This window comes from Aphelocoma coerulescens, chromosome 4A, assembly GCF_041296385.1.
Source record: "Aphelocoma coerulescens isolate FSJ_1873_10779 chromosome 4A, UR_Acoe_1.0, whole genome shotgun sequence".
NCBI lineage: Eukaryota > Metazoa > Chordata > Aves > Passeriformes > Corvidae > Aphelocoma > Aphelocoma coerulescens.
The window spans coordinates 7,134,424-7,157,274 of NC_091018.1; the positions used below are offsets into that span (position 1 = coordinate 7,134,424).

Sequence of the window (22,851 nt, forward strand, 5' to 3'; positions counted from 1 at the left end):
AAACTATGTATCCTCTACAGGTCAGTAACTAAGAAGTCAGAACTGAATATTAGTTATTTCAGTTATTTATGAGCCAATTTGAACAGTGAGAGTAATTTCCTCTAATCTTCAATATTACATTCTGACTTAGTCACTTTTATGCCCAGAATTTATTAACAGCAATCTGAGCAGCCCTTACCTCATCAGTATGTTACTGGCCTTTCCTTTGGTAATTCATATGAACAAATAATTTTAGACTCTAAACACATACCAAAAGACTTTCAAAGATAGCTAGGAAAAAACAAGTACTAAAATTAAAAATCTCACCCTCTTTGCTTATGCCAACAACAGGAAAAAATGCAGTGTCATTTGGCCCTCTGCAAGCTTTGGATAACATCCTACAAAACACCCAAAGATTTGGAAGCATCACACCACCTTCCTGGCTCCTGGCTTCAGCCTTTGCGAGCAAATCATGCTGACAAGAAATAACATACTTAAAAAGTAACATTCTTCTCTGGTGACTTAGTTTTTAGACAAATCCATGCCCTGCTCTATTTCACCACACAGCTACAGAAGTATTTGAGCTGCTTCAAGAAGCAGGTAAGGTCAAAACAGCTTATTTCAGCAGGAGAAAGGCCCAGATTAACAAGAATTCAAACACCAAGGTGAAAAATCCAGCGAAGAAAAGGAGGGCTTATTTACACCAGCCAGCATCAGGTCTAACTGAACATCAAAACAACAGAATTGAGCAGCAAAAGAAAATCTTGGTCAGAGCTGGTAGCTTAAAAAGACCTTCAAGACTTAAGAGAAAGAAGATTTTAGTTGCAAGAGACTAGAAAGAAAATCTTATACAATGCTGTAGTAGAAGTTAAAAACCAAAACCAAACCACTCCACCCCACCTTTATCACATAAAAGGGAGCAATACTGAAGTACAAGTAAAACAGTACCAAGTTTTGAATACGTGTCACACACATCTTGAAATCTCAGCTACACTGGCTTAACCATTGGGTTTACTGGTCATACTGTGGATTTTTTATTGGTTCATTGTTGGTTTGTTCTGGATTTGATTGGCGCTGTGCTTTTTTTCTTTCATTCTTTCCAACTATTACTTGGCACAGTTTGGTCAGCTGGTGAAAAAAAGAGGCAGAGCCAAAGGCTGGGCATTAGAGCACAAGAATTCCAGGCCCAAAGCAGTTCCCAGTTTCATCAGCTTCATGAAGTCCAGGGACATGGTGCTTTTGAGGCTGCAAGTCTTCATCTTTAGGGCTTCTAATAAGCAATGCTGTAAGACTGATCTGTAGAGCTTATTGTTCACTGGACTGCTTTCAGATCTGGTTCAAAAATTGCAACATTACTAAAAATAATCTCCCAAGAAGACAATTTGCAATCCTGCATGCCAATCACAACAGCATGTGTTACAGTAATCAATATTTAGTCAAACACACAGATTTTAAGAGTTCTGCTAATGTCTCCCCAGAAAGAACAACTGCATTTCAGATGTTACAACTTGTTTGAAGTATTTAAGTTTCTCAATAATTCAAGCTATTATTAAATGCACCCATCTTAGGAAAAAAGAATACCTCAGGACAACATGCCTGTGGCATCATCCTAGCTTGTCAGTGGCAATCATTTGGAAAAAATAAGGTAAGAAAAAAAAAATCCAGCTGTTGAAATCTGAAACCACTTCTGCTATGGAATTTCCAAGAACTGTAGGAAGGCAGTGAAACCAGCAGAGTATTTTGCCTCCCAAATCACCAGAATCAATCATTTTTAAATTACCTTTCTGTTCACTGGTGACTGTACACACAATCACAACTCAGACCTGCTCACATCTGAGTCAAAGTCAAGCAGGTGTTTCTTTTGTACAGAAGTGAATTATTCTTTTGGACACCCTACGATGCAAGGGGCTGCTTCCTAAATGCCGAAGTATCTTCACCTTTTTGTAATCTCCTCAACCCAGTCCCAGCACTGCTCACTGGGTTCTGCAGCAGGGAATAACCTCCTATGTAGCCTTGAGCTTCCCTGCCTGAGCTTCAGCAACTTTGGGACAGGAGTTTTAGCAAGAAAAGACTGTCTTGGTCACCCCAGTTCTGCTACAATAAAACTCAGCAAACAGGGAGAGGGAGAGGTGCTGGCACCATGTGTCCCCCTGCCCATGAAGGACAGGGTAAAGCTGCTCGTCAGTACAGAACAGCCAGTCAGTATAGAACAGTCAATGCCCACACTACCCCCATGTGTTTTATTTGTTGTTCAAGGATTTGCTAGCTAAAAACAGCACACAGGAGAAGAAAGGCACTGACTACACTGTGAACACCATATACATTTTTATTTAATATTTTTCATGTCCTAAAATAACTCAAAATCATATGACCTACTAATCACCTCCTAATTCCATCCTCACAAATGTTTGTCCATGCAAATGGGGCAGAAAAACAGCTCTAAGAGATACTTACAGACATTGACTCCCCTCCAAATACCTATGAATGCCATTTTTGAGGCAACAGGGCTCTCAGGTTTTCCATAACTTTGGCTTCAGGAGAACTCTTCTCTCGTTTCAGCACCTCTACTCTCTAGTTTGTTCCATGCAACACACCAGTCCTGTCACTGCACAGCATCAAATAGCCCTTAGCAAAGAAACTCACAAGATTAATTATTTTTTGTTCTTGGCACAGGAGAGCAGCACAACACCCACCTCCCATATCTGAGATCAGCACACCTCCAGCACAGAACGATCCTGGCACATAGGTCTGAAATCAGCTTATCACTGGGGCAGTGCTGAATGCAGGGAGCAGCCAGGGCTCACTGGTGGCTCCAGCAGGGGTATATTGCTGTCTGCTGTGAGATCTGCCTAACAAAGACCCTCCTTCTCAGTTCTTATCTGAGGAGTATTCTAGCAGGTAACCAATTCACAGGTTTAAACTACTCCCTCGATAATCCCAGAGAGCAGTCAAGGACAGTGAAGAGTCTACAAAAAAGCATCACTTGGTCCTCCTTACATCAGAGCTAGTGAGCATTGGGTCAGAGTGTTATGGCTAAGTATTGTGAATAGTAAGTTAATTGTTTCTTCCTGTAAAGTTATTTCTGCTGCTTTTGTAGGATACTCAAACTGAAAACTATCCATCAAAATTGTTTCTTTAAATCCAGAGGGGACTTTTTGAAAATTTATTTTTTTAAAAAAGCACTTAATCTCCAGTCAAATAAAACATCACAGACGTTTAATATACATAAAATGTCTCCAAGAGACCAGAGAAGCATAAACTGCTTTAAAACATCTTTAGAAAAAATCACATCTTAAAAAAAGAAGACACTGGAGTAAATGATTCCTTTGATCCCACACTGCTGATACACTCTGACACCAGATTTTTAGCAGAAAGCTGTCACTCTGCACACCCCTCTATTCCATCCAGCTCCAGGCACCACAGTTCTTCCTTGTTCTCTGAGACACACTATATACCTTGATAACACAGAATCTCTCCTCCCCTCACCCACACTATTTTTCCCTACACAGCTGGAAACAGTGCAGGGAAGGTGTCATGCACCTCCAGGCCCGCAGGTAGTGCATGCAGACAGGGCAGCTGTCCCTTCGGAGACAACAGCCACACTATCGCCCCTCCTGGACACTCACCACTCACTTCCCCTCAAAGCACGCCAGACCTTGCACTCCAAGGAAGGGCTACAGTGTCAACTGAGATGCCCAGGAGATCTCCTTTAATTACACATCTTAGCTGAACTCTCCTGTACCTGCACCCATCAGACTAAAAAATTTCTGAAGACAGATCAAACCAATTGGTTTTCTAAAGCACATTAGCAAACGTTAACAAGATCAAAACTGCTTTCTAGCACAGTTATGTTAAGTGCCAGTTTTTATTACAGGCAGTCAGCTACACACAAAAAAGATTTCATCTTGTATAGAAAGAAGTATTTCTCCATGAAACCTTAAAATAAAAAAAACCCAGATAAACACAGTCAAACTTACACCATGCAGTTCACTGTCCTTTCAAGGTGACTTCACCATTAAATAAGATATAGAAACGCTCTTCCTTCAAGAAGAATTCAAGATGTTTATGTAAGAACAACTCAAACAATCTTTAAGCCTAGCACCCCTAAAACACTAGCAGCTCCAGTTACAAAATGAGTACTGGGGCCTTTTATTAATATGAGCACTTAGAGAGAAGCAGCACCTTCTCCTGTAGGAATGCCAAATGCACATGCTGTATGAACAACTCAAAGCTAGAAACTGCTTGGAACCAAGGGATAATAATCAATGCCAAGCAGAAAGAAAAAAGCCTACACTACCTTTTTATTTATTACCTGCTGCTCCTGCTTCAATCCATCTCTGGATTTAGCTTTTTGGTCAACAGTATTTCATGTATTTTGACAGTTACTCGCACTGCACTTTTTCCAGCACAAGGATAAAAGGAAACACATGAAGAAAGGAAAGTATAAATACCAAGGAGAACATGGTATCATCCTGTTCCAAAAAGCATTCTTATTTAAACAGAAAAACACTATCTAGTTAAAAAAGCACCTATTTCTGAGAACACTGGAGAAGCCAGGATACTTCAGTACATCTGAACCAGAACAAGCTACATTTCACATAACAGCTTAATGGAGAGGGAACACAGAAGTAGTAATCACAGTTTGCAACTTTAGCACAGTAAGCATAACAAGAGGCTCCATGCTCCTGGTTCAGCAGCATAGCAGTCATTTCAGAAATACTGTTATGGGTGCCATCTTATCCAAACACTGTAGAGAGGGCAACTGCTGAAATGTGGAGGCTTCAATCAAACATTTTCAGATACAGTGCCTGTTGCTCTTTCAGCCTATCAAATACGCTTTCAATACCAGTCAGCCCCAGCTCTGTCCTACTCCCGGTCCCTTCCTACACTCAGCACGGCTGGAAAAGTTGCAAGGAATAAAGGCAACAGCTAAGAGGTTACACAGTAGATTCTATCAGCACAAGGGATTCTTCACTGCCCATTTCTAGAAATCAAGAGGAAGAGCATTACTGATGATACTCTAGCTTTACAGCACAGAGCTGAAACAACGCAGTATGATTCATGTTTATTTTGAAAACTGCCACATTCTTTCTTCCTTCCTTCAAAAAGCACATCACAGAACTAGAGCAGCACACCAAGGTGCAACAGGTACTGTGAATTTACTTTAAAACTCAAGAAGAAGAAGTCTAGAAGAAGTCATCTAAACAACAGCTTTCCTCAATTCATGTCTGAAATGCTGTTCAAGGCACTGCTGAGGAAAAGAAATACTTTAGATGACCATTAAATTCATATACTCACTGAAATACCAACTAGCCAGCCTAGCAAATAACTTCACCTTCACCCTGATACAGCCAAAAATACATTGGTGGCTTTAGGAGCATTACTATTGGTCAGATTTTTATTTCAGATGATGGCAAGGCTGGATTTCTTTATAATGCAAGAGCCATCTGGATCAAACTACCTGAGCTGAAGCTCTTTTGATTGGAGAAGGTTCCCCCAGGCCAGGCCCTCTGAGTGCAGGGCACATGGTCTCGATCCAGCTCTCTGGTCCCACCACATCCCACCCTGGGAGCACCATTGGGAGGCCTGGCAGCAGCTAAAGGCACCAAGTGTTCTGCCTCAACAGATGCACATTCTCCCACAAAGCAGAGCTTAACTTTTTTTTTTAATCAAAACTCACTGGCTGCACCATTAACACACTATGAAGACCAGTGCTAATGCATTATTCTCACCTAGAAGCAGAACACAGCAACACCAGCTTAACCACACTGTAGATCTTTGGTTTTGGTCCAATTAATTGCTTGACAACATCCATCTTACCAAGATTCTTACTTTTTAGAACACTATTTCACACACTTAAGATTTTAAAAGAATCTGTGAGAACATGGACAAATCAACAATTGCCTCATCTTTAAAAAGCAAAATTAAGGAATTCTGAACTGTTAGTTTTTTTAGTCTAGAAAAACATTAAACAAATGTAGTGCTGCTTATCCTGACATTTGTATAGATACACAAGGAAAGAATCATAACTGGGTAAATTGTGAGATAGAAAATTATAAAAAATAATAATAACAATAGTTATTTTAAAATAAATCAAGACTTTTTAACTTTTCTGACAATAAGCAGTTCAAGTTTCAGAGATCCTTGTCAATCTCAGTTCTTACACCAAAAGAAATTTTGTCTTTTCAATACTCTGCAGAGTGAATATACAGATCAATACAAGTCTATGGGGAACTACAGATTCTGATCTGCAAAATAACAGTCTCTTTACAAGAATGTACTTTTTTCTTGGCACCTTCCTAAAACCTCGACCCTAGAACACATTGCTTACAAAATTGATTGCTACGTGTTTTCTAACTATTCTGAAATTAGCCAGAAAAAATACAAAGAAAAAAATTCCTTTAAATTACTACCTGCTATATTTTTAGGGTGTATAAAAGCACAAGAGTTACATTATTAAGAGGTACATTGTAAGAATAAAGTTTAAGAAAGAAGAAAAAATTCCAAGACTCAATCTACATGAGTGCATTACTTAAGTAACAATCTGCATTTAAAATTCAGAAAAGCACCAACTGCTCTTTCCTTTTTTTTTTTTTTTTTTTTTTTTTTTGTAGCCTATGTTATTAAATAAAATCAAGGATACAGGCATTCAAAATACAGACAGCAAAGAGAACCACTAAGGCTGAAGCCATCTGGAACCTTCTGACAGGGCCCTTGGAGCTGCACTGCTCCAAAAGTACTCAGCTCCAGAACACAGGTCACACACTACAGAATATGCTTTTTCCCACCGGATCCCAACTGCCTGAGGTATGAGAACACTGTAGGAGACAGCACTAAGTGACATCTTTTCTAGATCCCAGCAAGCTCAAAACATCATTGTTGCATCACTGCTGCAAATCACAGTTCCTCCTGGCAAGCTGTTATAAAATATGCAAGGGTGAACACGGTAGAAGCGTCTGCAATCTTAATTACCTTTTTCCACTGTTAAAATGTGAGCGAATCAGCACTTAGTAACTTAATACTATATTAGTTCTCATCAACTTTAAAAAGAATCAATGCCCATTCTCAAGGTATCACCGACGTACTTTGTGCATATTTTTAGCCACACCACACAGCCAGGGTACAAAGCTCGGGCCTTCTTACATATACATACCAACAAAAAAGACATCTTTCAAACATCTCATAAGTGAAATTCAAATAATAACAGCAGAAAAGGGGAAGAGACAGACCACAAAGATTCCATGTGGCAGGAACCACCAACTTCACAAAGCACCTTCCTCCTTACAGTACATCGCACTACAAAAATACAACTAGGGAGATCCAACTCAACTGTTTGATTCCACATTTTAAGCTTCTATTTTTAAAATAAAAGTGACCTTTGCACTGAGGATGAGTTAAGCCTCTTAATGCAAACATATCTACTTTTGTCTAGTTTATCCTGTAGTCTTAAGGGCTTACATCTTTGAATGTGTCCAAGCCCAAATAAAGAACAAAATAAATAATGAAAACATAAATTGCTATAGTGGCTATGAACAACAGATAACCGTTCAAGGCCTCTGGTATGTCATCTATTGTACAGTATAAAGCAGAAACCCACCTCAGATGAAAAAGCAAGCTTTTACACTGCAGATTCCTGTAGGAGCAGAACCAGTTAAAATATTTTCATTAAGAATTAACCTAGCAACACACACTTGCCCTTCTGTGAAGACAGGCAGCAGGTGAAAGGACAAGTTCAAGTATTTAACTACTTCAAAAGTATAATAATAAAAAGGACAGCAAAGCAGAGTTCAGTCCCTCATATCTATCAAGAAGTTAATTTCTGAACTGTACTTCCACTTAAATTCCTTTCAAAAATTTAACTATTACCTTCAAGTTCTTGCATTAATTTTATTTTTTCAAAATACCTCAATTTCAGAATGCACAAAACTACTCCTTTTAGAATAAATCACCCTGATTATTACTGCTTTGATTTTTTTAAAAGCAAAAGGTACACTATTTTTCACAAAATTTCTCATTTCTCATTATAATGTTCTGTCCTCATTACACCAGTTCCTAGAAGAGGATGCTCACTACAACTCACAGGACACAAAGAAGTAAGACAGCATGCTTATGGATATTTAAAAGCATTTTAACATGTTTTACACTACCCAATATGATGTTTTTCAGGAATGGGAATGTGCTTTTTAAAGGACTCTCTCTATAGGAATCAATTTAATGCCCTTATAAGCTAAAAGGGCCTACAATACTTCCTTGCTTGCTGCAGGGATGCCAACTGATAATTCCTAGGATTTTAGTAAAATAGATTTTTACATGTTTTCAGATTCTGAGAGACATGCACTGCAGTATGTAAAACACAAACCTACCACCTGCACCCAGAAGAACTTTCTGCCTACGGCCTTACTTATCCAGTTTCAAAACAGATGCTTAATTTTCAAAAAAGGAACTTTTTTGCACACATTCTTCAGTCAGATTTAAGCGATAAAGCAGTTAAATCGAAAGGAGCATGTAAAAACTGTTTGATGGTTATTCCCAAACAGTATTAAATTGATTTTGTTTTGCTTTCAAAAAGAACTAGACAATCAGGATTTGCATGAGTGTTCCTTTAAACAACTGACTTTTGTTTCTCTTCCTTAAGTCATTGTGTTTAACAGAGGAAAAGCAATTTTTGGCTTTAACTTGCCAGTCATTTCTGCTCAAAGACAGCCCTCTGAAAATACACAAATTTCACAACAAAGCCTTAAACAGGCACAGTGGAAGATGTGGAAGAGAGGTGTGCGTAGTAGTTCACAGGCAAGGGAAGATGTTGGTGCTCAGAAATAAAAATACTGCTGTAAGTGACCCAAAAAGTGTCTAGTGGTAGAACAGGAATAGTTATCTCTCTCCTCTAAACAAGTACAGAATACGGTCTCCTGAATTAGTTATCGAGAACAGACACTGTGTGCTGCTTACATTTCATTCAGTGCCTCAGTACTGCATTCTGCACCTTTCTTTCCCCTTTCCAACAATGCCTGGCTAGGAGGTTCACTAAGCGTGTACATTATTAACAGTATATCTGGAGAGAAAGATAGGCCTCTCCCACTGACCTCAGCTTTCTTTCCCCTTTTGCACCTCTCGGATAGCAGCTTCCCTCTTGCCCTGCAGCTGCTATCTACCTTGCACCAAAAATTCTGCCTGCATATCCCACTGCCAGCTTGCAACCTCCAACCATATTCCCAACTGTTCACACCGCACCTTCCACAGCACAGGCCAGACCAAGTACTCATGCTTGCCAAAAGTCAGATCTTTTACATATAAAACCCGATGATTTTCGGTGTCTCAAGGTTCCTGTAAAAACCTAATCAACTTAGCCTTTTTCTGTGGATCTGGTACAGTTTAGCTTATTAGGTATTCCTCTGTTTTTCTCCCTTCACTAAAGTGAAAAAAACACATGAATGCATATCCTACCACCTCAGGCAGCATTCCTGCAGATCTTTGCCTCAAACCCAACAGGTTTCACAGTTGGGTTTCTCTTTCTCCCTGCAGTTCAGGGTCAGGAGCTCTGATCTAATTTCTTCCAGAAACAGACAAACAGATCTCACGTCTCTCTTTCTGCAGCATAGCCTATTCATCTGCTACTGCCCTGTGCAGAGTGAGTGATAATCGCCTCCATTCTGCACCAGCACAGGTTCTCCATGAAAGCAAAATTAAAAAATGCTGGCAAAAGCTTCTGTGCCACTGAAATAAAAGATAGCAAATTTAGTCTCCTCGAGTGTGCCCTTATGAACTCCCAGTTTTGAAGCACTATTTCAATATCATAAATGAACAGGTTATTTACATACAGTAAGTACTCTTTGACAGATGTTTTAAAAAGCCTTCTACAAATTCCTGATCCAGTCTCTTAAGATATCCCAATCCAACTCCAGAATTTCAGTGGAAAAAAGAAGAGGTTGCTCAGAGTCCATCATGAAGAGCTGCTTCCACAAGGGAGCTCTTTAGCACTGAAACATATGTTCAGGCTAGCAGGGAACAGCAGCGGAACTGGAAGGCATCCTATCCATCAGTCCCAGTTTGCACATCTCAAACAGTACAGTGTTTCACACACACTGTATAAAGTAATTTGAGCTACTTCTTAGACAGCTACATACATATTTCTGCACTCAAATTCATGGAGCCTATTTCTGTAGTGCAGTCACAGCTGACTCGTGAATTCAGTGTAACACAGAAGGAGGAAAATACATATTTCAGAATGTAACTTATGTTCTCTCAGTCCTCTGACTTGTGACCAGATCATTTATGAAGGTCAGATTATAGAGTCTCACAAGAACATAAAACAGAAGTCATATTTCTGTGACCAGATCATAAACAACATTCCTTGAACCCTGAGGAAAGGCCGTATCACTGCCAGCAGCCAGATATCAGTCACAAGGGAACAGGCCAGTCCAGGTAATCAATAACTTCACATAACGCCATCATTGTGTTTTGGGTCTGGGCCCGAACTCACCATCTGCAGCCCAAATCCACAAGCAAACCACGAACTGCAGGATGTGAGGTTTCACAAAAATCAAGAATGGAAAAAATAAATGAAGAGCTAAGCCTTGCTTTCCTTTTCAAAAACTCTTTGGGTTAAGATTTTGGCATGAGCTCCATTTTCAGAGAAATCTAGATAGATCTTGCTGAAATATCATCACTGGAAAATAGGAAAAGCTTGAGGGGGAAGGGCAGGTGAGAAGACTGTTCTCTTTTCCCCATACTTTTACTCTAGCACCATTACTTCACAAAAAAATAAACAAAATGGCTTAAGATTCTGCCCACTTACACCATGGCATGTGCTTACGTACAGAGAAACATCTGTATTTGGCAGAGGATGCTGAAATTTATGTGATTTCAGAAAAAAATAAACAACTGGGTAAATATATGAAAAAAGCCACAGAAGACCATTAGGGCCATACCAACAGCTCATCACGGGTCCCCGATCCACAAACCGTGGGAGCTTGGGAAGTGTTCTGCAGAACTGCCAGCAACACGACTGGCTTGTCCCCACCCTTCTGCCCAGGCATTCCGGATCAGCCACGTTGTGCAGGAAGGGATATGAAGGGTGGGGCTGGCACACAAAGCTTGGAGGTACTGCAACTCCAGGTCACAGCATGGCTGGGATAGAGCAAGATACAGGTTCTAGCAATCCATGGACATAAAGTCTTCAAAACAAGGACACATCAGGTACTGTATTCCCTGAATCAGACAATGCACTTCTCTTAGCTAGAAGGCCAGGAACATCAAATATCCTGCCAGGCAGCAAGGCTGTTCTTGAACCCATTTTTCTTGCCCAACTGGATACACACTGGGGAATAAATTCCTTCCATATCTAAATTTAAGCATTAGATTTTTAAAAGTAATAGACACCTTTTACAAAGGTGCTTTACTATACATATTATTACCTTCCCATACATGCCAAATACCCAAAATCAGATAGCCAAGTACCAGAATAGACCAGCTCACTTCCATGTTAACATGCCACTAAGACAGACTCACTTGATAGCACCCTACCACAATTTTAATCTAAAAAAAATACACTAAAAACATTAGGCTGAACATTTTTACTTCATGAAATAACATAGTAATTTTCCCTCCTAGTTCATAAAATCAGAGTTTGACCCAACATCCAATGGAACGTACATGTATTTTTCCACTGACCTACACAGGATCACATCACTTGACAATTACAAGGTTAATACATTTCATAACATGCTTTTAAAATATTAAATTATTTATCTCTTACAGTATTTTGGAAACAAAGTAAGAGTTATAAATGGTTGCACCGTAATTGCTGTCACAAATCACCACCTATATATACATTATATAACAAACAGGAGCCAAACAGCTGATGAGGTTCCAGATGCATCTGCTGCCAGAGTGGGGTTGAGATTCCTGTCATCCCCATCTTCCCATCCCTGCCTTCCCAGGACAGCACCCTGACTCCTATGTAGACACTTGCCATCACAGTTCTTTGCAGAGCCCCACTGCAAACTGAGAGACTAAATAATTCCATTTTAAAAAAATGGCACAGAGAGCTATAAGCAGTCAATTAAAGAGAAGCAACAGGTCCTGTAAATTATTTCAAACCATCTATACTAAAGACAGTTTCAAAAACACCACCTTACTTTCACAGATTCTGGCAAATCATTTGTGCAATAGCATGATCCTTCCACTCAGCACAATACAATACATACGCATACTTTCTTGATACACTCTTGTCCATCAAAAGAAAACCAGTGCTGTTGGTATGAAATACTTAAATGCCACAGGCAAACAAATTCTGAAACAAACAAACAAACCCAAAGTACGTATCTCAGCTACCCCTGCTCCAAAGCTCAAGTTCCTGTAATTCCTCTGCCTCCTAGGTGGTCTCAACTCCACCACCAAATTATTTCCCTCAAGTGCTTCACTGGTAAACTATCTGAGAGACTATGTAATTTAATTAGTATAAATCATAAAGAAAACAAGAGGATAAAGCCGCCACTGCTGCACATACTTGGAAAGCAAGCCTGAAAAATACATTTACTTGCAGAGTTTGTTTTCACCTTCTCTAAATCAAGAGAAATAAAGTATTTAACTGCAGCAGCATTAGCAAAGAAACCTAAATTTTATGTCTTTCACAAGCATGTTCTGTAAGACACAGAGAATCTGGCCTAGACCAGGAAGTTTTCCCAGCACAACTGTGGTTGTTAGAAAACACAATAGAGGGAACATCATAAATACCAGTGCAGGTCTTGAGAACAAGTCTTCAAACAGGGAGTCATCACTCCTGTGAGGCTTTCTCTGCTCAAGGAACAGACATGATGACAGCACAATAACATTCATTTATACCATGAAGTCTTTATGCAGTAGCTGAGCTTCACTTGTGATCATAATTACTATAATCAGATACTTATTGAATCTGCTGCCTGTTCCTAGAAAAGTTACTCATTTTTGAAAAAATATTTTAAGATTGTTTAAGGTCCAATTTAAAAACCAGTGTGCTAAAGGCAGAAATATAAATTTCTAAAAGACATTAGCAAGCTACAAGAACCACAACTTTTCTTTTCCCTTGGCTATTTACTGTATATTAAATATGATTGAATGCTATGATGGGTATGACAGTCCCATTTATTTCAATTACTATTTACTAAAACTGAACAGTCAGATGCTCATTAGCACATCAGAATGTACAGAGATGCTCATTAAACACAAGGATCTTCCTCAGCAAATCTGAGTATAGATGTGGTAATAACCTGTAGCATTACCACACAGACCTCCAGCAGCAAAGTCATTTTTTTATTAACTCACCAGTATGCTTGCCGTCACTGCAGGGAGAAAGTTCATTTCTCAAACCTAAGATACACTGGTAAAATATTTGACACAAAAATAGGAGAAAATAAATCTAGGACACAAGAAATACAATTAACACTCACATAACAAAGACTTGGGGTTTGCATCCAGCCACAAACACAGATGGGGCAAATGGTGTGTGCATCATGTCTACAGAACACCTCTCCTAGGCAGATGTAGGTTTTTTGACAGTAAGTTTCTGTAAGTCAAGGATGGTTTCAATCCACAGAAATTACTTCCACACTTTCTTCTGAGGAAATGCAAGGTACAATACCAAACAATAAATACTTACTCTATGACTTGTCACTTCAGAAAGCTGTGTAAATTTATTACTGACGAAAGGAGCCAAGATTCATAGCTCATGATAATTACATTTCCTCATTAACAAAGATGTGAGTAAGACAGCACCAGTGAGGAAACTTATTTTTAAAACGTCTCAAGAAGTTCTAGCTGGGAGGTCTAGAGAGTATTTTCCTTTCTTCTCTAGGATGACCAACAGTGTACTCATACATTCACTTCTTTGGCCTTCACAGCATGGGTCTACAGCCCAACAGTTATGATAAGTAATGCACTACTCTGAGCAAACACAGTCCTACTGCCGGACTATTCAGGAGGATTCTAAAACTCCCATAGCAATGCTTTCTGTGACACACTTTACCTAAGTATTTTAAGTTAGGACATTTCTATAAGCAAGCTACAGCCTACAGCATAAGGGATGCAGCACCACGCTTTTTTTTACTTTTGCCTAAACCTCGTGGTGCAGCCAATGTGATGTGAACGGCATGGCCATACTTGCCTCAAACTCAAGGACTGAGAAAATGGGGACAAGAGGAGCCAGCCAGGCAGACTTGTTTACTCTCAAGGAGGCTCAGGGGGAACCTCATCATTCTGTACAACTCCTTTACAAGAAGCTGTAGTGAGATAGGGACCAGTCTCTTCTGCTGTGCCTGCAGTGAGGACCAGAGAAAATGGCCTTAACCTGGGACACAGGAAATTCAGATTAGATACTAGAAAAAAATTCTCATGATTCAGGTCAGGGTGTTTAGGGAGGCGGTAGAGTTACTGTCCCTGGAGGTGTTTAAGAGGCTGGCACTGGATGATGTGGTTTAGTGGTTTAGGAATTAGTACAGTACCAGTACTGGGTTAATGGCTGGACTTGGTGATCTTAATGGTCACTTCCAACCTTGAAAATTCGATGGCTTCACATCCAGCTCACCACATCCCTGCGTGGAGTGGCGGCTGCGAGCACCTTTCACAGAACTGGTGCAGGCTACCGTGCTCAGCAGGATGAACGGGGCGAGGGGGCGGGGTACAGGGGGACACAACCCCAACACTGTGGCTTCTTGAACTGTGGAGGCGGAAACAGCCACGGGTGCTGTCCCACACCCACAGCCGCGCAAGGGCCAGGGCTCCGCGCTGCTCCTGCCTCGCAGCTGTGAGGAGCAACTCGCCGTGCCCTGCCCGCTGGGGTTGGGCACTGCCTGCCCCACCCTGCCCGTGTGTCCCGGGGGTCTCAGGGCTGCGCGGGGCCCGAGCGCGCTGACGGCCCCGCCGGAGCCACCGCCCCGCGGGGGGCGGAGCGCGGCCGCCCCTCGCTGCGCCGGGGCGGTGAATCACGGCCCGCCCGTCTCCTCCCCCCCCCCCTCCTCCATCTCAGCAGCGCCCTCAGCCTCTCTCCTCCATACAAAAGCAAAATGTCCGCCATCTTCACAGGCTGCTGCTGCCGCCGCCGGGCCGGACGGGGCCGCGCCGCGCCAAGGGCGGCCCCGCCGCGGGGCCGAGGCGGCCGGGGGGGTCATTACCTTGATGCAGTAGGGCGGCTCGTCGAACGTAACCAGCATGTACCTGTCGCCGCGGCTGGCCGGGTCCCGGGCCCGCAGCTGCGGAGAGAGCGGAGAGAAGAGGCGTGAGCGGGGCGAAGGGGGCGAGGGGGGCGGCGGCTCCCCCGGCGCCGCGCACTCACCTTCATGAAGATCTCCACGGCGCCCTTGGCGATGTCCAGGTAGCTGGTGCCCAGGTACGCCCGCTGGTTCATAGAGGCGGACGTGTCTATGAGGAAGAGGAGGATCGGCATGGTCCAGGCAGAGCCCCGGCCGGCGGGCTCCCTGCGGAGGAGGCGCGGCGCTCGCCCGCGGCTCGCTCGGCTCTGGCGGCGCTGCCCAAGCTCGCCCGGACTCAACTTCTCTTCCCTGAGCCTCCACCAGCACCATGTGACCAGCGCGCACGCCATTGGCTGGCAATTATACCCGTATTTGCATATTCATGGAGCGCGCGCGGGGCGGGAGGGAAGGAAGGGAGGGGGGTAGCGGGGTGACGGCGGGCGCGCGCGCGCCGCACCTGTCACACACACGCAGCGCCCGCCCCGCCTCTCTGCGGGGTTCCCCGCCCCGAGCTCCAGGGGCCGCCCCGCCCGGCCCTCCGCGGGCCGCTGTCTGACGCTTAGTCCTGGTCGCAATCCTTTCGTGTTTCCCCTGTACCTCCCGGTACCCGCGGCTGAGTCACCTCGACGCCGCCTCCCCTCGGCCCGCGCAGCCCTCGATGGCTGGGGAGTCTTGCGGGACAGAGGGAAGGTGCAGGAGCTGTGCGCTGGCCCCGGGGAGCCGAGCGAAGCCTCTCAGCTGCTCACGCGGTGACATAATCGCCCCCGTTCCTGGTCTCTAGAGGTTTCACTTAAGCTCTAAATCCCCAGTCCCCCACGTGCGATCCTTTCCCGTTCAGTTAACAGCCATCTCCCACAGGCAGTGCCTGTATCTGGGCATCACACACCAACAGGGCGCCTCAGTGTACCTGGATCAAGGCAGGATGGCAACAAATTAATTGTAGCAAAACTGAAAATACATGAACCCTGCATTATTTCCTACCACTCCGATTAAAAAAAATATATGTATCTGAAAGGAGGGATCACAGAATCAATTAGCTTGGAAAGCCTTTCTGAGATCAAGTCCAACCTATGGCCCAACATCGCCTTGTCAACCAGACCACGGCACTCAGTGCCACATCCAGTCTTTCCTTAAACACCTGCAGGAATGGTGACTCCACCACCTCCCTGGGCAGCCTGTTCCAGAGTCTAATCACCCTTTCTGTGAAGGAATTCCTCCTGATGTCCAACCTAAACCTCCCCTCAAGGCCATGTCCCTGTGTCCTGCCGCTGGTTGCCTGGGAGAAGAGCCCAACTTGCACCTGGCTACAACCTCCTTTCAGGTAATTTTAGAGAGAAATAAGGTCCTCCCTGAGCGTCTTCTTCAAGGTGTCCTGCTCTGGTGGGCCTGGCAGCCACCACTGACAGCAAACAGATAAGGGGAAGGAGACTGAAGAAGTATTTAGCACTATGTCCGCTCATGAATGCTTGTTTGCTTCCAGGAGTAAATCCAAAACACACAAAAGCAGCACTGTCAACATAAATCTTATTTTAAAATAATAAAGAAACTGATAATATTTTCCAGTGCTTTTAAATTCAAAGGCTTTTTCCACATATTTTTTTGCCATTCATTTCAACAGCAGGCAGAATCAGTTTCAGTTCTCACTCAGCTTTTGTGAAGCACTTGGACAGTACTGTTGTTGCACAACATCACAGGTGAATTCTAATGTCCCATTACAGAGCATTATGAAATATGAATGTTGGTAAAGATACCATTGTCCATTTTGATCAGAATAATCAGAGATGTAAACTCATTTAATTCAGGCATGTACTCATCCCTTTTGTCACCAGAAAAAGCCCAACACCTGCACACAGGACCTGCAAAGTCTCTATATTGGCTTTAGAAAGAAGTTTGTCTTTTAAAAAAACTTTTGCAGATATTTTTCAAATAACATTATCTCATTATTTAATTCTATTGAACCAAAAGTGTGTTCAAGTTGAAAGTTGAAAAGCAGCTCATTTTGAAATAGAATAGGAGACTCCATTCCATTATCCAGGCCCTCCATAAGTTGTGCATGTGTGAGTGTATCTTCGATCAAAGTTTCTGAATTTCAGCAATCATAGCAGAAATGCCAGGAGGGATAAACAGATAAATATTTTTACGCAAGTGATTAGTACACATGAATGGAGCCAGACTGAAACAAATGGGATTTGAATCTCTATAGATAAGATAAAAATGCACATACTGTATTTTTTTACCGCTGCATGTTAGTCTGGAAAGATAACTCCTGGACAGGAATGGAATGCAAAGGCCTGAATGGAAACTGAACTACTGGTAGAAGATGCCACCTAACACCGCCAGGTCCTGGCACCGGGAACTCGATGAGGCCACCTATGCATTGCTCTCATGTCAACCAGATGAGATCAGAGACTCCCTTCTGCCTCCAGCTGACCTCCGCCAATTCCAGCTGGCAACCCAGCGGCCCCATGTCCTGCAGCCTCCTTGACTGGCTGTATGAAATGCTAAACAATTACAAGTTCATATCCTCACCTTTTTTTTTTTTAATTCCAGATCACCAGATACCTAAAAGCCACTTCTTTCCCGTCCAAACATAGTATTTAAAGGTCAAGATGAAACTCTTGTTTCCCATATCACAGATTCACCTTTCCAAGGGCAGTAGCAGGCAGAGTTCATATAGTCTCCCTCTTTCTCTCTTGAGGATCTTGTTTTTTGGATCCTGCTCCAGCTGGACACTGCAAGAGCTAAAGTCTAGCAAGCTTCTAGGCACAGTACAAGACATTTATTTAGTTTAATGAGACACTTTTTATTCCTGAAATTACAGACACCATGGTTGCTTACATGCATGAATGCAGCTAGAGTGGCTTTTACTGCTGCTCTGTACAATTTGTGTTTGCAATGCTGACTACCTGGTAGCTATGGTGGTGGACATTCATCACCTCTATAGAGTTTAAACTTTTCTTGGTTTTTGATTGAAAATACACTCATCTACATTTCTTCAACTGCAATAGTTAAAGAAATTGTCTTTATGGGGCAATTAATCACAACAGCTATAGCAGGTTAAGCTCTCCTATAATTAAATATTTTGAAATAATTTCTGTGTAGATATTCTATCCCACAGTAAAAAGGAACAGAATTCTGGATTAATAATTTTTGAACCAAACAGATCAGTGGTATTTTTTCCTGTTGTGCTGATAAAGTATTATTTTTCTGTTTCTTGTCCTAAGCTGTTGCTTCTAACAGGATTTTAGCACTAACAGTTCGTTTCTTAACACTTTTATATTGCTTCATCTTACTTTTTTCTCACCTAGCTGCTTTCTGCCCTGAACGAATAATACATCTGTGAGACAGAAGCCATGCTGCTTTAGGCACTGAAGGTACTCAGCTTTGGCACCAATTAGCCACCTGAATTTGGGGCACACTGGATACATTAGTCAGAAATTATTTACTTAAAATCTGGATCAACATCTAAACCCTTCAAACCTCCCTCTGCTGCTGTGACTCCCAATCTTGGTCATGTAATACAGCTGCCTGGATGACTTTCCTGCTTAATTTAAAATGCTTCCAGCCAGAGCAGAATTGGTCACTGCTAAATCACTACCAAAATACAGATTAATCCATGCCATGAGCTGGGAGGTATGATCCCTAATACACAAGAAAAGGGGCTGCCACCAAAGCTAAGGGACTTGCTTGGCCCCACACAAGGTGCATTTTTCAGTACCACAGTGAGAATTCAGAAGGGTTTAGGTCTTAGGCAGCCATAGATCTGTGCCATCCCTTTCAGAAAGGTGAAATTCCAGGTTAACTTAAAGAATTTTTTGTGCAGCTGAACCCACATGTGGAAGGTAAGAAATTGTGCTAAATAACAGCTCCTTCACAGTTATATTCAAGATGGCAGAAGCTGAGCAAATTCAAGTCCTTTGATATTGTGTGCTGTATCACGGCAAGATATTCTCCCCTGTCAGCAGTTAGCTGCTCTTAAGCCAGACACTAGAAAAGGCCAGACTGCTTCTGCCAGTGTGTCACACAGCCCCTTCTGGAAAAACAAACAGAAAAAAAACCCCAAACCAACAAACACAAACAAACCCTCCAAACCAGTATTTTCCAGGATATTGCTTAGCAGGACCTTTTTTCTTTTTTCTGTTTTGTAACTACACTACAAACTTCCACTCACCCTTAAAGATTTCTGCCCCTTTCACTTGTTCCATCTCCTTTCTGCAATGATTCCACTCAAGAGTTTGGGAGCCTGATCCAAAATTTGCCCTTTCGCTGCTTTTCAGGAGTCTGGGTTTGCAGATGGGAGGACAGTAATGGAAGCTGAGGAGCAAACCCTGGTTACTGTGAGCCATCAGACTTTGTGTAAGTCTCTGGTGGAAATGTGCACCTGAATTTCTTTTCACCAGCTTCAGCAAATTCAGGAATTCCATTTTCAGCTAAAATATAAGGAACAGACTATGGATGCATGCCCTGACTGCAGCACGTTTTTCTGCTGATTTATTGACTGTGCATAAATACAGCACTATAACTGTCATATTTAACTACAAAAAAAAGAGAGCTGTATGCTCAGGAAGATAATTCAGGGCAGCTCTGAGGATTTTCATCTGTCTTCCATGTACTTCAGAAAAAGCAGCCACTTAGCAAAGGGGCAGAGTCCAGCCATCCTGATTTTTTCCCCTTCTCCCTCAGACATGTGTTAACCCTTTGCTGTGCACAGTTCAGCAAGGTTTCCTCTTCCTGCAAGGTTTTTATGCAAGCACAGTTAATATGCCCACAGTCCAAAGGTGAAAGCCAGATACCCAGCCCATGTAATAGCAGATACGGTTTAATTTCCATTTTGCTTTAAAGACCAATGAGAAGGGGATGAGGAAGTGATTGGTTGCCTAAGATGGGGGATCGTTTTGCAATACTGAGAGATAAGCAAAATTCTGACAAAATGTCTCCGAGGAGACATAAAATTAACCCACGAAGCAGCACTTTGAACAGCAAAGCAAGCCAGAACAGATTTCCAGACAGGCAAGGCTTTCCATATGAGAACAGGTTTCAAAGTCCAAGAGTCTCCAAAGAAGAAACAACATTCACAATAAAAGTTTGAAAAATATTCTGGCTGCTGAAAAAGAAACTGAAACCTTCTCCAGTTTAGCAAACTGGAGAACTGAGTTACTCTAAACCTGAAGATAAGAAAGAAATTAAAATTGTGCACATACCTATGCAGGGAGATACAAAACTGAAAGTGTGTGCTTCAGCCTAATGCATGTTTGTGATCCAACACCAAATAACATCAGATTAATGGCCCTAGCCCCAAGCCCCCATATGTCCTGCCAAGGTCTCCCCACAGAAAGATTTATCATCTCTCGCTTATAAAAACAGGGAGAAAACAGAGCTTGTTCTGGGGGTAAGAGAAAGGGAGAGGGATTTGTGGCTGAGACAGTAGCCTTGCACCAGGCAGTCACAGCCACGGGAAGCAGGGGCTCACAAGCTGGGGATGCTCTGACTGTAGGTGCATTTGAATTGACAGCCAGCCAAGAACTGCATGAAATTCCCCATTACTTCCTTTTACTGGTCTTATGCTAACTGTTGCTAAGCTGTACCTGGGAATCAAGCCAAATCAGCTTGGGATCTTTGGATGAAAGGCATTTAAAAAAGCCCAAAACCCAGCATATTACCAGTGTGGAAAGCAACAATATGAATTAAATAAATGCGCAAAGTGGCAGGATTTGGATTTTATTGTATTCTACAATGTAAAATATGAAGACAGACTAAAAAATTGCCACTTCTGAGGAAAACTACATCCTTCTGCCTGGGTTCCTGTGAGGAAGAGTCATAAAAGCAGCATATCGTTACCAGAACTGAAACCTGAAAATACATATGTTTAAATAGACTAGAGCCAACAGGGACTGGTTAGGAGAGTCATTTTCCCAGGCTATGTTATGCAGATTTGTGCCACCAAGTGAGAAGTTCACATTGCTTCATCTATTACCTATCAGCATTTACTTTATGGCAAAGAATACTCATGGGCTGGGACCTGCTCTGAACTGACAGGATTTATCAAAGCAAAAGCCACACTTGGCTGTTTCATTTCTGGACGCAGTTACGATTTTTTACTATGTATGTGGCTTGCCTGCAACAGAAATTCTCCCTTGCAGAGTTCAAAGTATCTCCCACAGAGAAAGTTTAGCTAATCTGACTGCACTCCACATGCTGCCTGGGCCTGATCCAAAGCAGACCAGACCCTGCTGGAAGCCTTGGGGAGCCTCAGCCCTCTGATTTCAGCTCAGCAAGTCACCTTTCACCCCTCACCATCATTTCACTGCACTCGGAACATGCACTGTCCCTCACTGGCACGGCACCTTTTGTCTTAAAATAAAACTTAGGGGTAGTCTCCAAAATATTGATGGACACCATTTCATGGGATGTTAACTCTGTGCTGAGGGCACCTAAAGTAACTTACTGGTCCCAAACAGGAAATATTACTATCATTTAAGGATGAATATTAACATTTCCAACATATCCTTAACAGATCATCATCTTACTGAAACCAAACACTTCCATGACATGAATATGTTTATCATGATTTAGTTCTCCCAAAACACCCAAAAATTATACAGAAAACACTGTGCCATAAAAGCATTGCATTTTACCATAAGCAATTTTCATAAAATAATTTTTCCTGCATAGGAATGCCGTATTTAATCCTAAAGACTATTTGTCATTAAAGAGAGTTACAAAAGCAGACAGAATGATCTACTTGGAACACAAGGCTTCAGTGGCACATGAGCTCTTGCTGGCTCTGTTATAGACCTTCACTTTCCATGGGCCTTTCTACCTTGGTTTCCCCAGTTGCAGAAGTGCTTATTTTGTTGTTTTCACTAATTTTTTTTAAAATCACTTAAAACCAGATCAAGCCCTCACTACAGAGGCAGAGGAATCAACCCTGCCCTGTAGCTCTTACCAGCTAATTTCAGCCATGATCTAATGAGTGGGTGGTAACAAGACAATAAGGCGGGACAGGAGCGAAAGGCCCAAGCAGCACTGGGAGCTTAGCAAGAAACTCAGCAAAAAGCAAGTGCATGGGAAAATAAAACAAAAATATTTTCATTCTTCAATATTTATTTTTTTTTAGATAGATAATGAAGAAGAGGAAGTGAAAACTCATCTCCTGAGGTATCTGGTAAGCGTTTGGAAGAAACAAGTTTCCAGGAAGACCTTAGGCAGGGACACAACCTCATCTTGTGAGAGCAGCTCTCTGTGTAGGGGCATGGAAAGAGGAGATGGCAGGAAGAGACAGTGCAGGGCAGCAGTATTGCCAGCAGCACACAGCAGATGGGAAGTCCAAAGAACTGAGACACAGCAGGAAGCAAGAAGTAGGTGTGCTCTTGAAGAGTCAGCTCGAATGTGACAAGGTAGGAAAAAAGGGCACAAGGTGGAAGAGCTTTGTGACTTTGCCAGACTGAAAGGACAGCAAGGTGTTCCCTGCAGATGGTTGTGCTCAGATCTGGAGACATTTGCATTTGCCTCTCTCAGATGGAGTATTTGTGCCAGATAGGAACATAGAAACTTAAAATGTACTCTCTTTTACTCCACTGTCACTTCAGATTTAGACACAATAGAAGATATTGTGCTTATTCTGGACTAAGTAGAATAAAACAGCCCC

The 22,851-nt window shown here is 42.3% G+C and overlaps 1 protein-coding gene across 13 annotated transcripts in view; it reads right to left on the reverse strand.

Annotated features, from left to right (window-relative positions):
- LOC138110374 (integrator complex subunit 6-like) overlaps positions 1-22,851 on the reverse strand; it is a 50,550-nt gene that overhangs the window by 24,430 nt on the left and 3,269 nt on the right. For 4 of the 13 annotated variants that reach the window (XR_011150898.1, XR_011150897.1, XM_069015157.1 and 1 more), the window contains exons 1-2: positions 15,287-15,569; positions 15,126-15,203 (exon numbers count right to left, since the gene is read on the reverse strand). The exons of 1 other annotated variant lie outside the window; for it this stretch is intronic. Coding sequence is in view for 9 of the 12 variants with exons in the window: in XM_069015157.1 (XP_068871258.1) it covers positions 15,126-15,203; positions 15,287-15,553 (345 nt within the window). In the remaining 3 variants the exon portion in view is untranslated. Of the gene's footprint in view, positions 1-15,125; positions 15,204-15,286; positions 15,590-22,851 lie in introns of those variants that run through there. 8 more of the 13 variants (XM_069015156.1, XM_069015154.1, XM_069015155.1 and 5 more) reach the window with 4 other exon arrangements.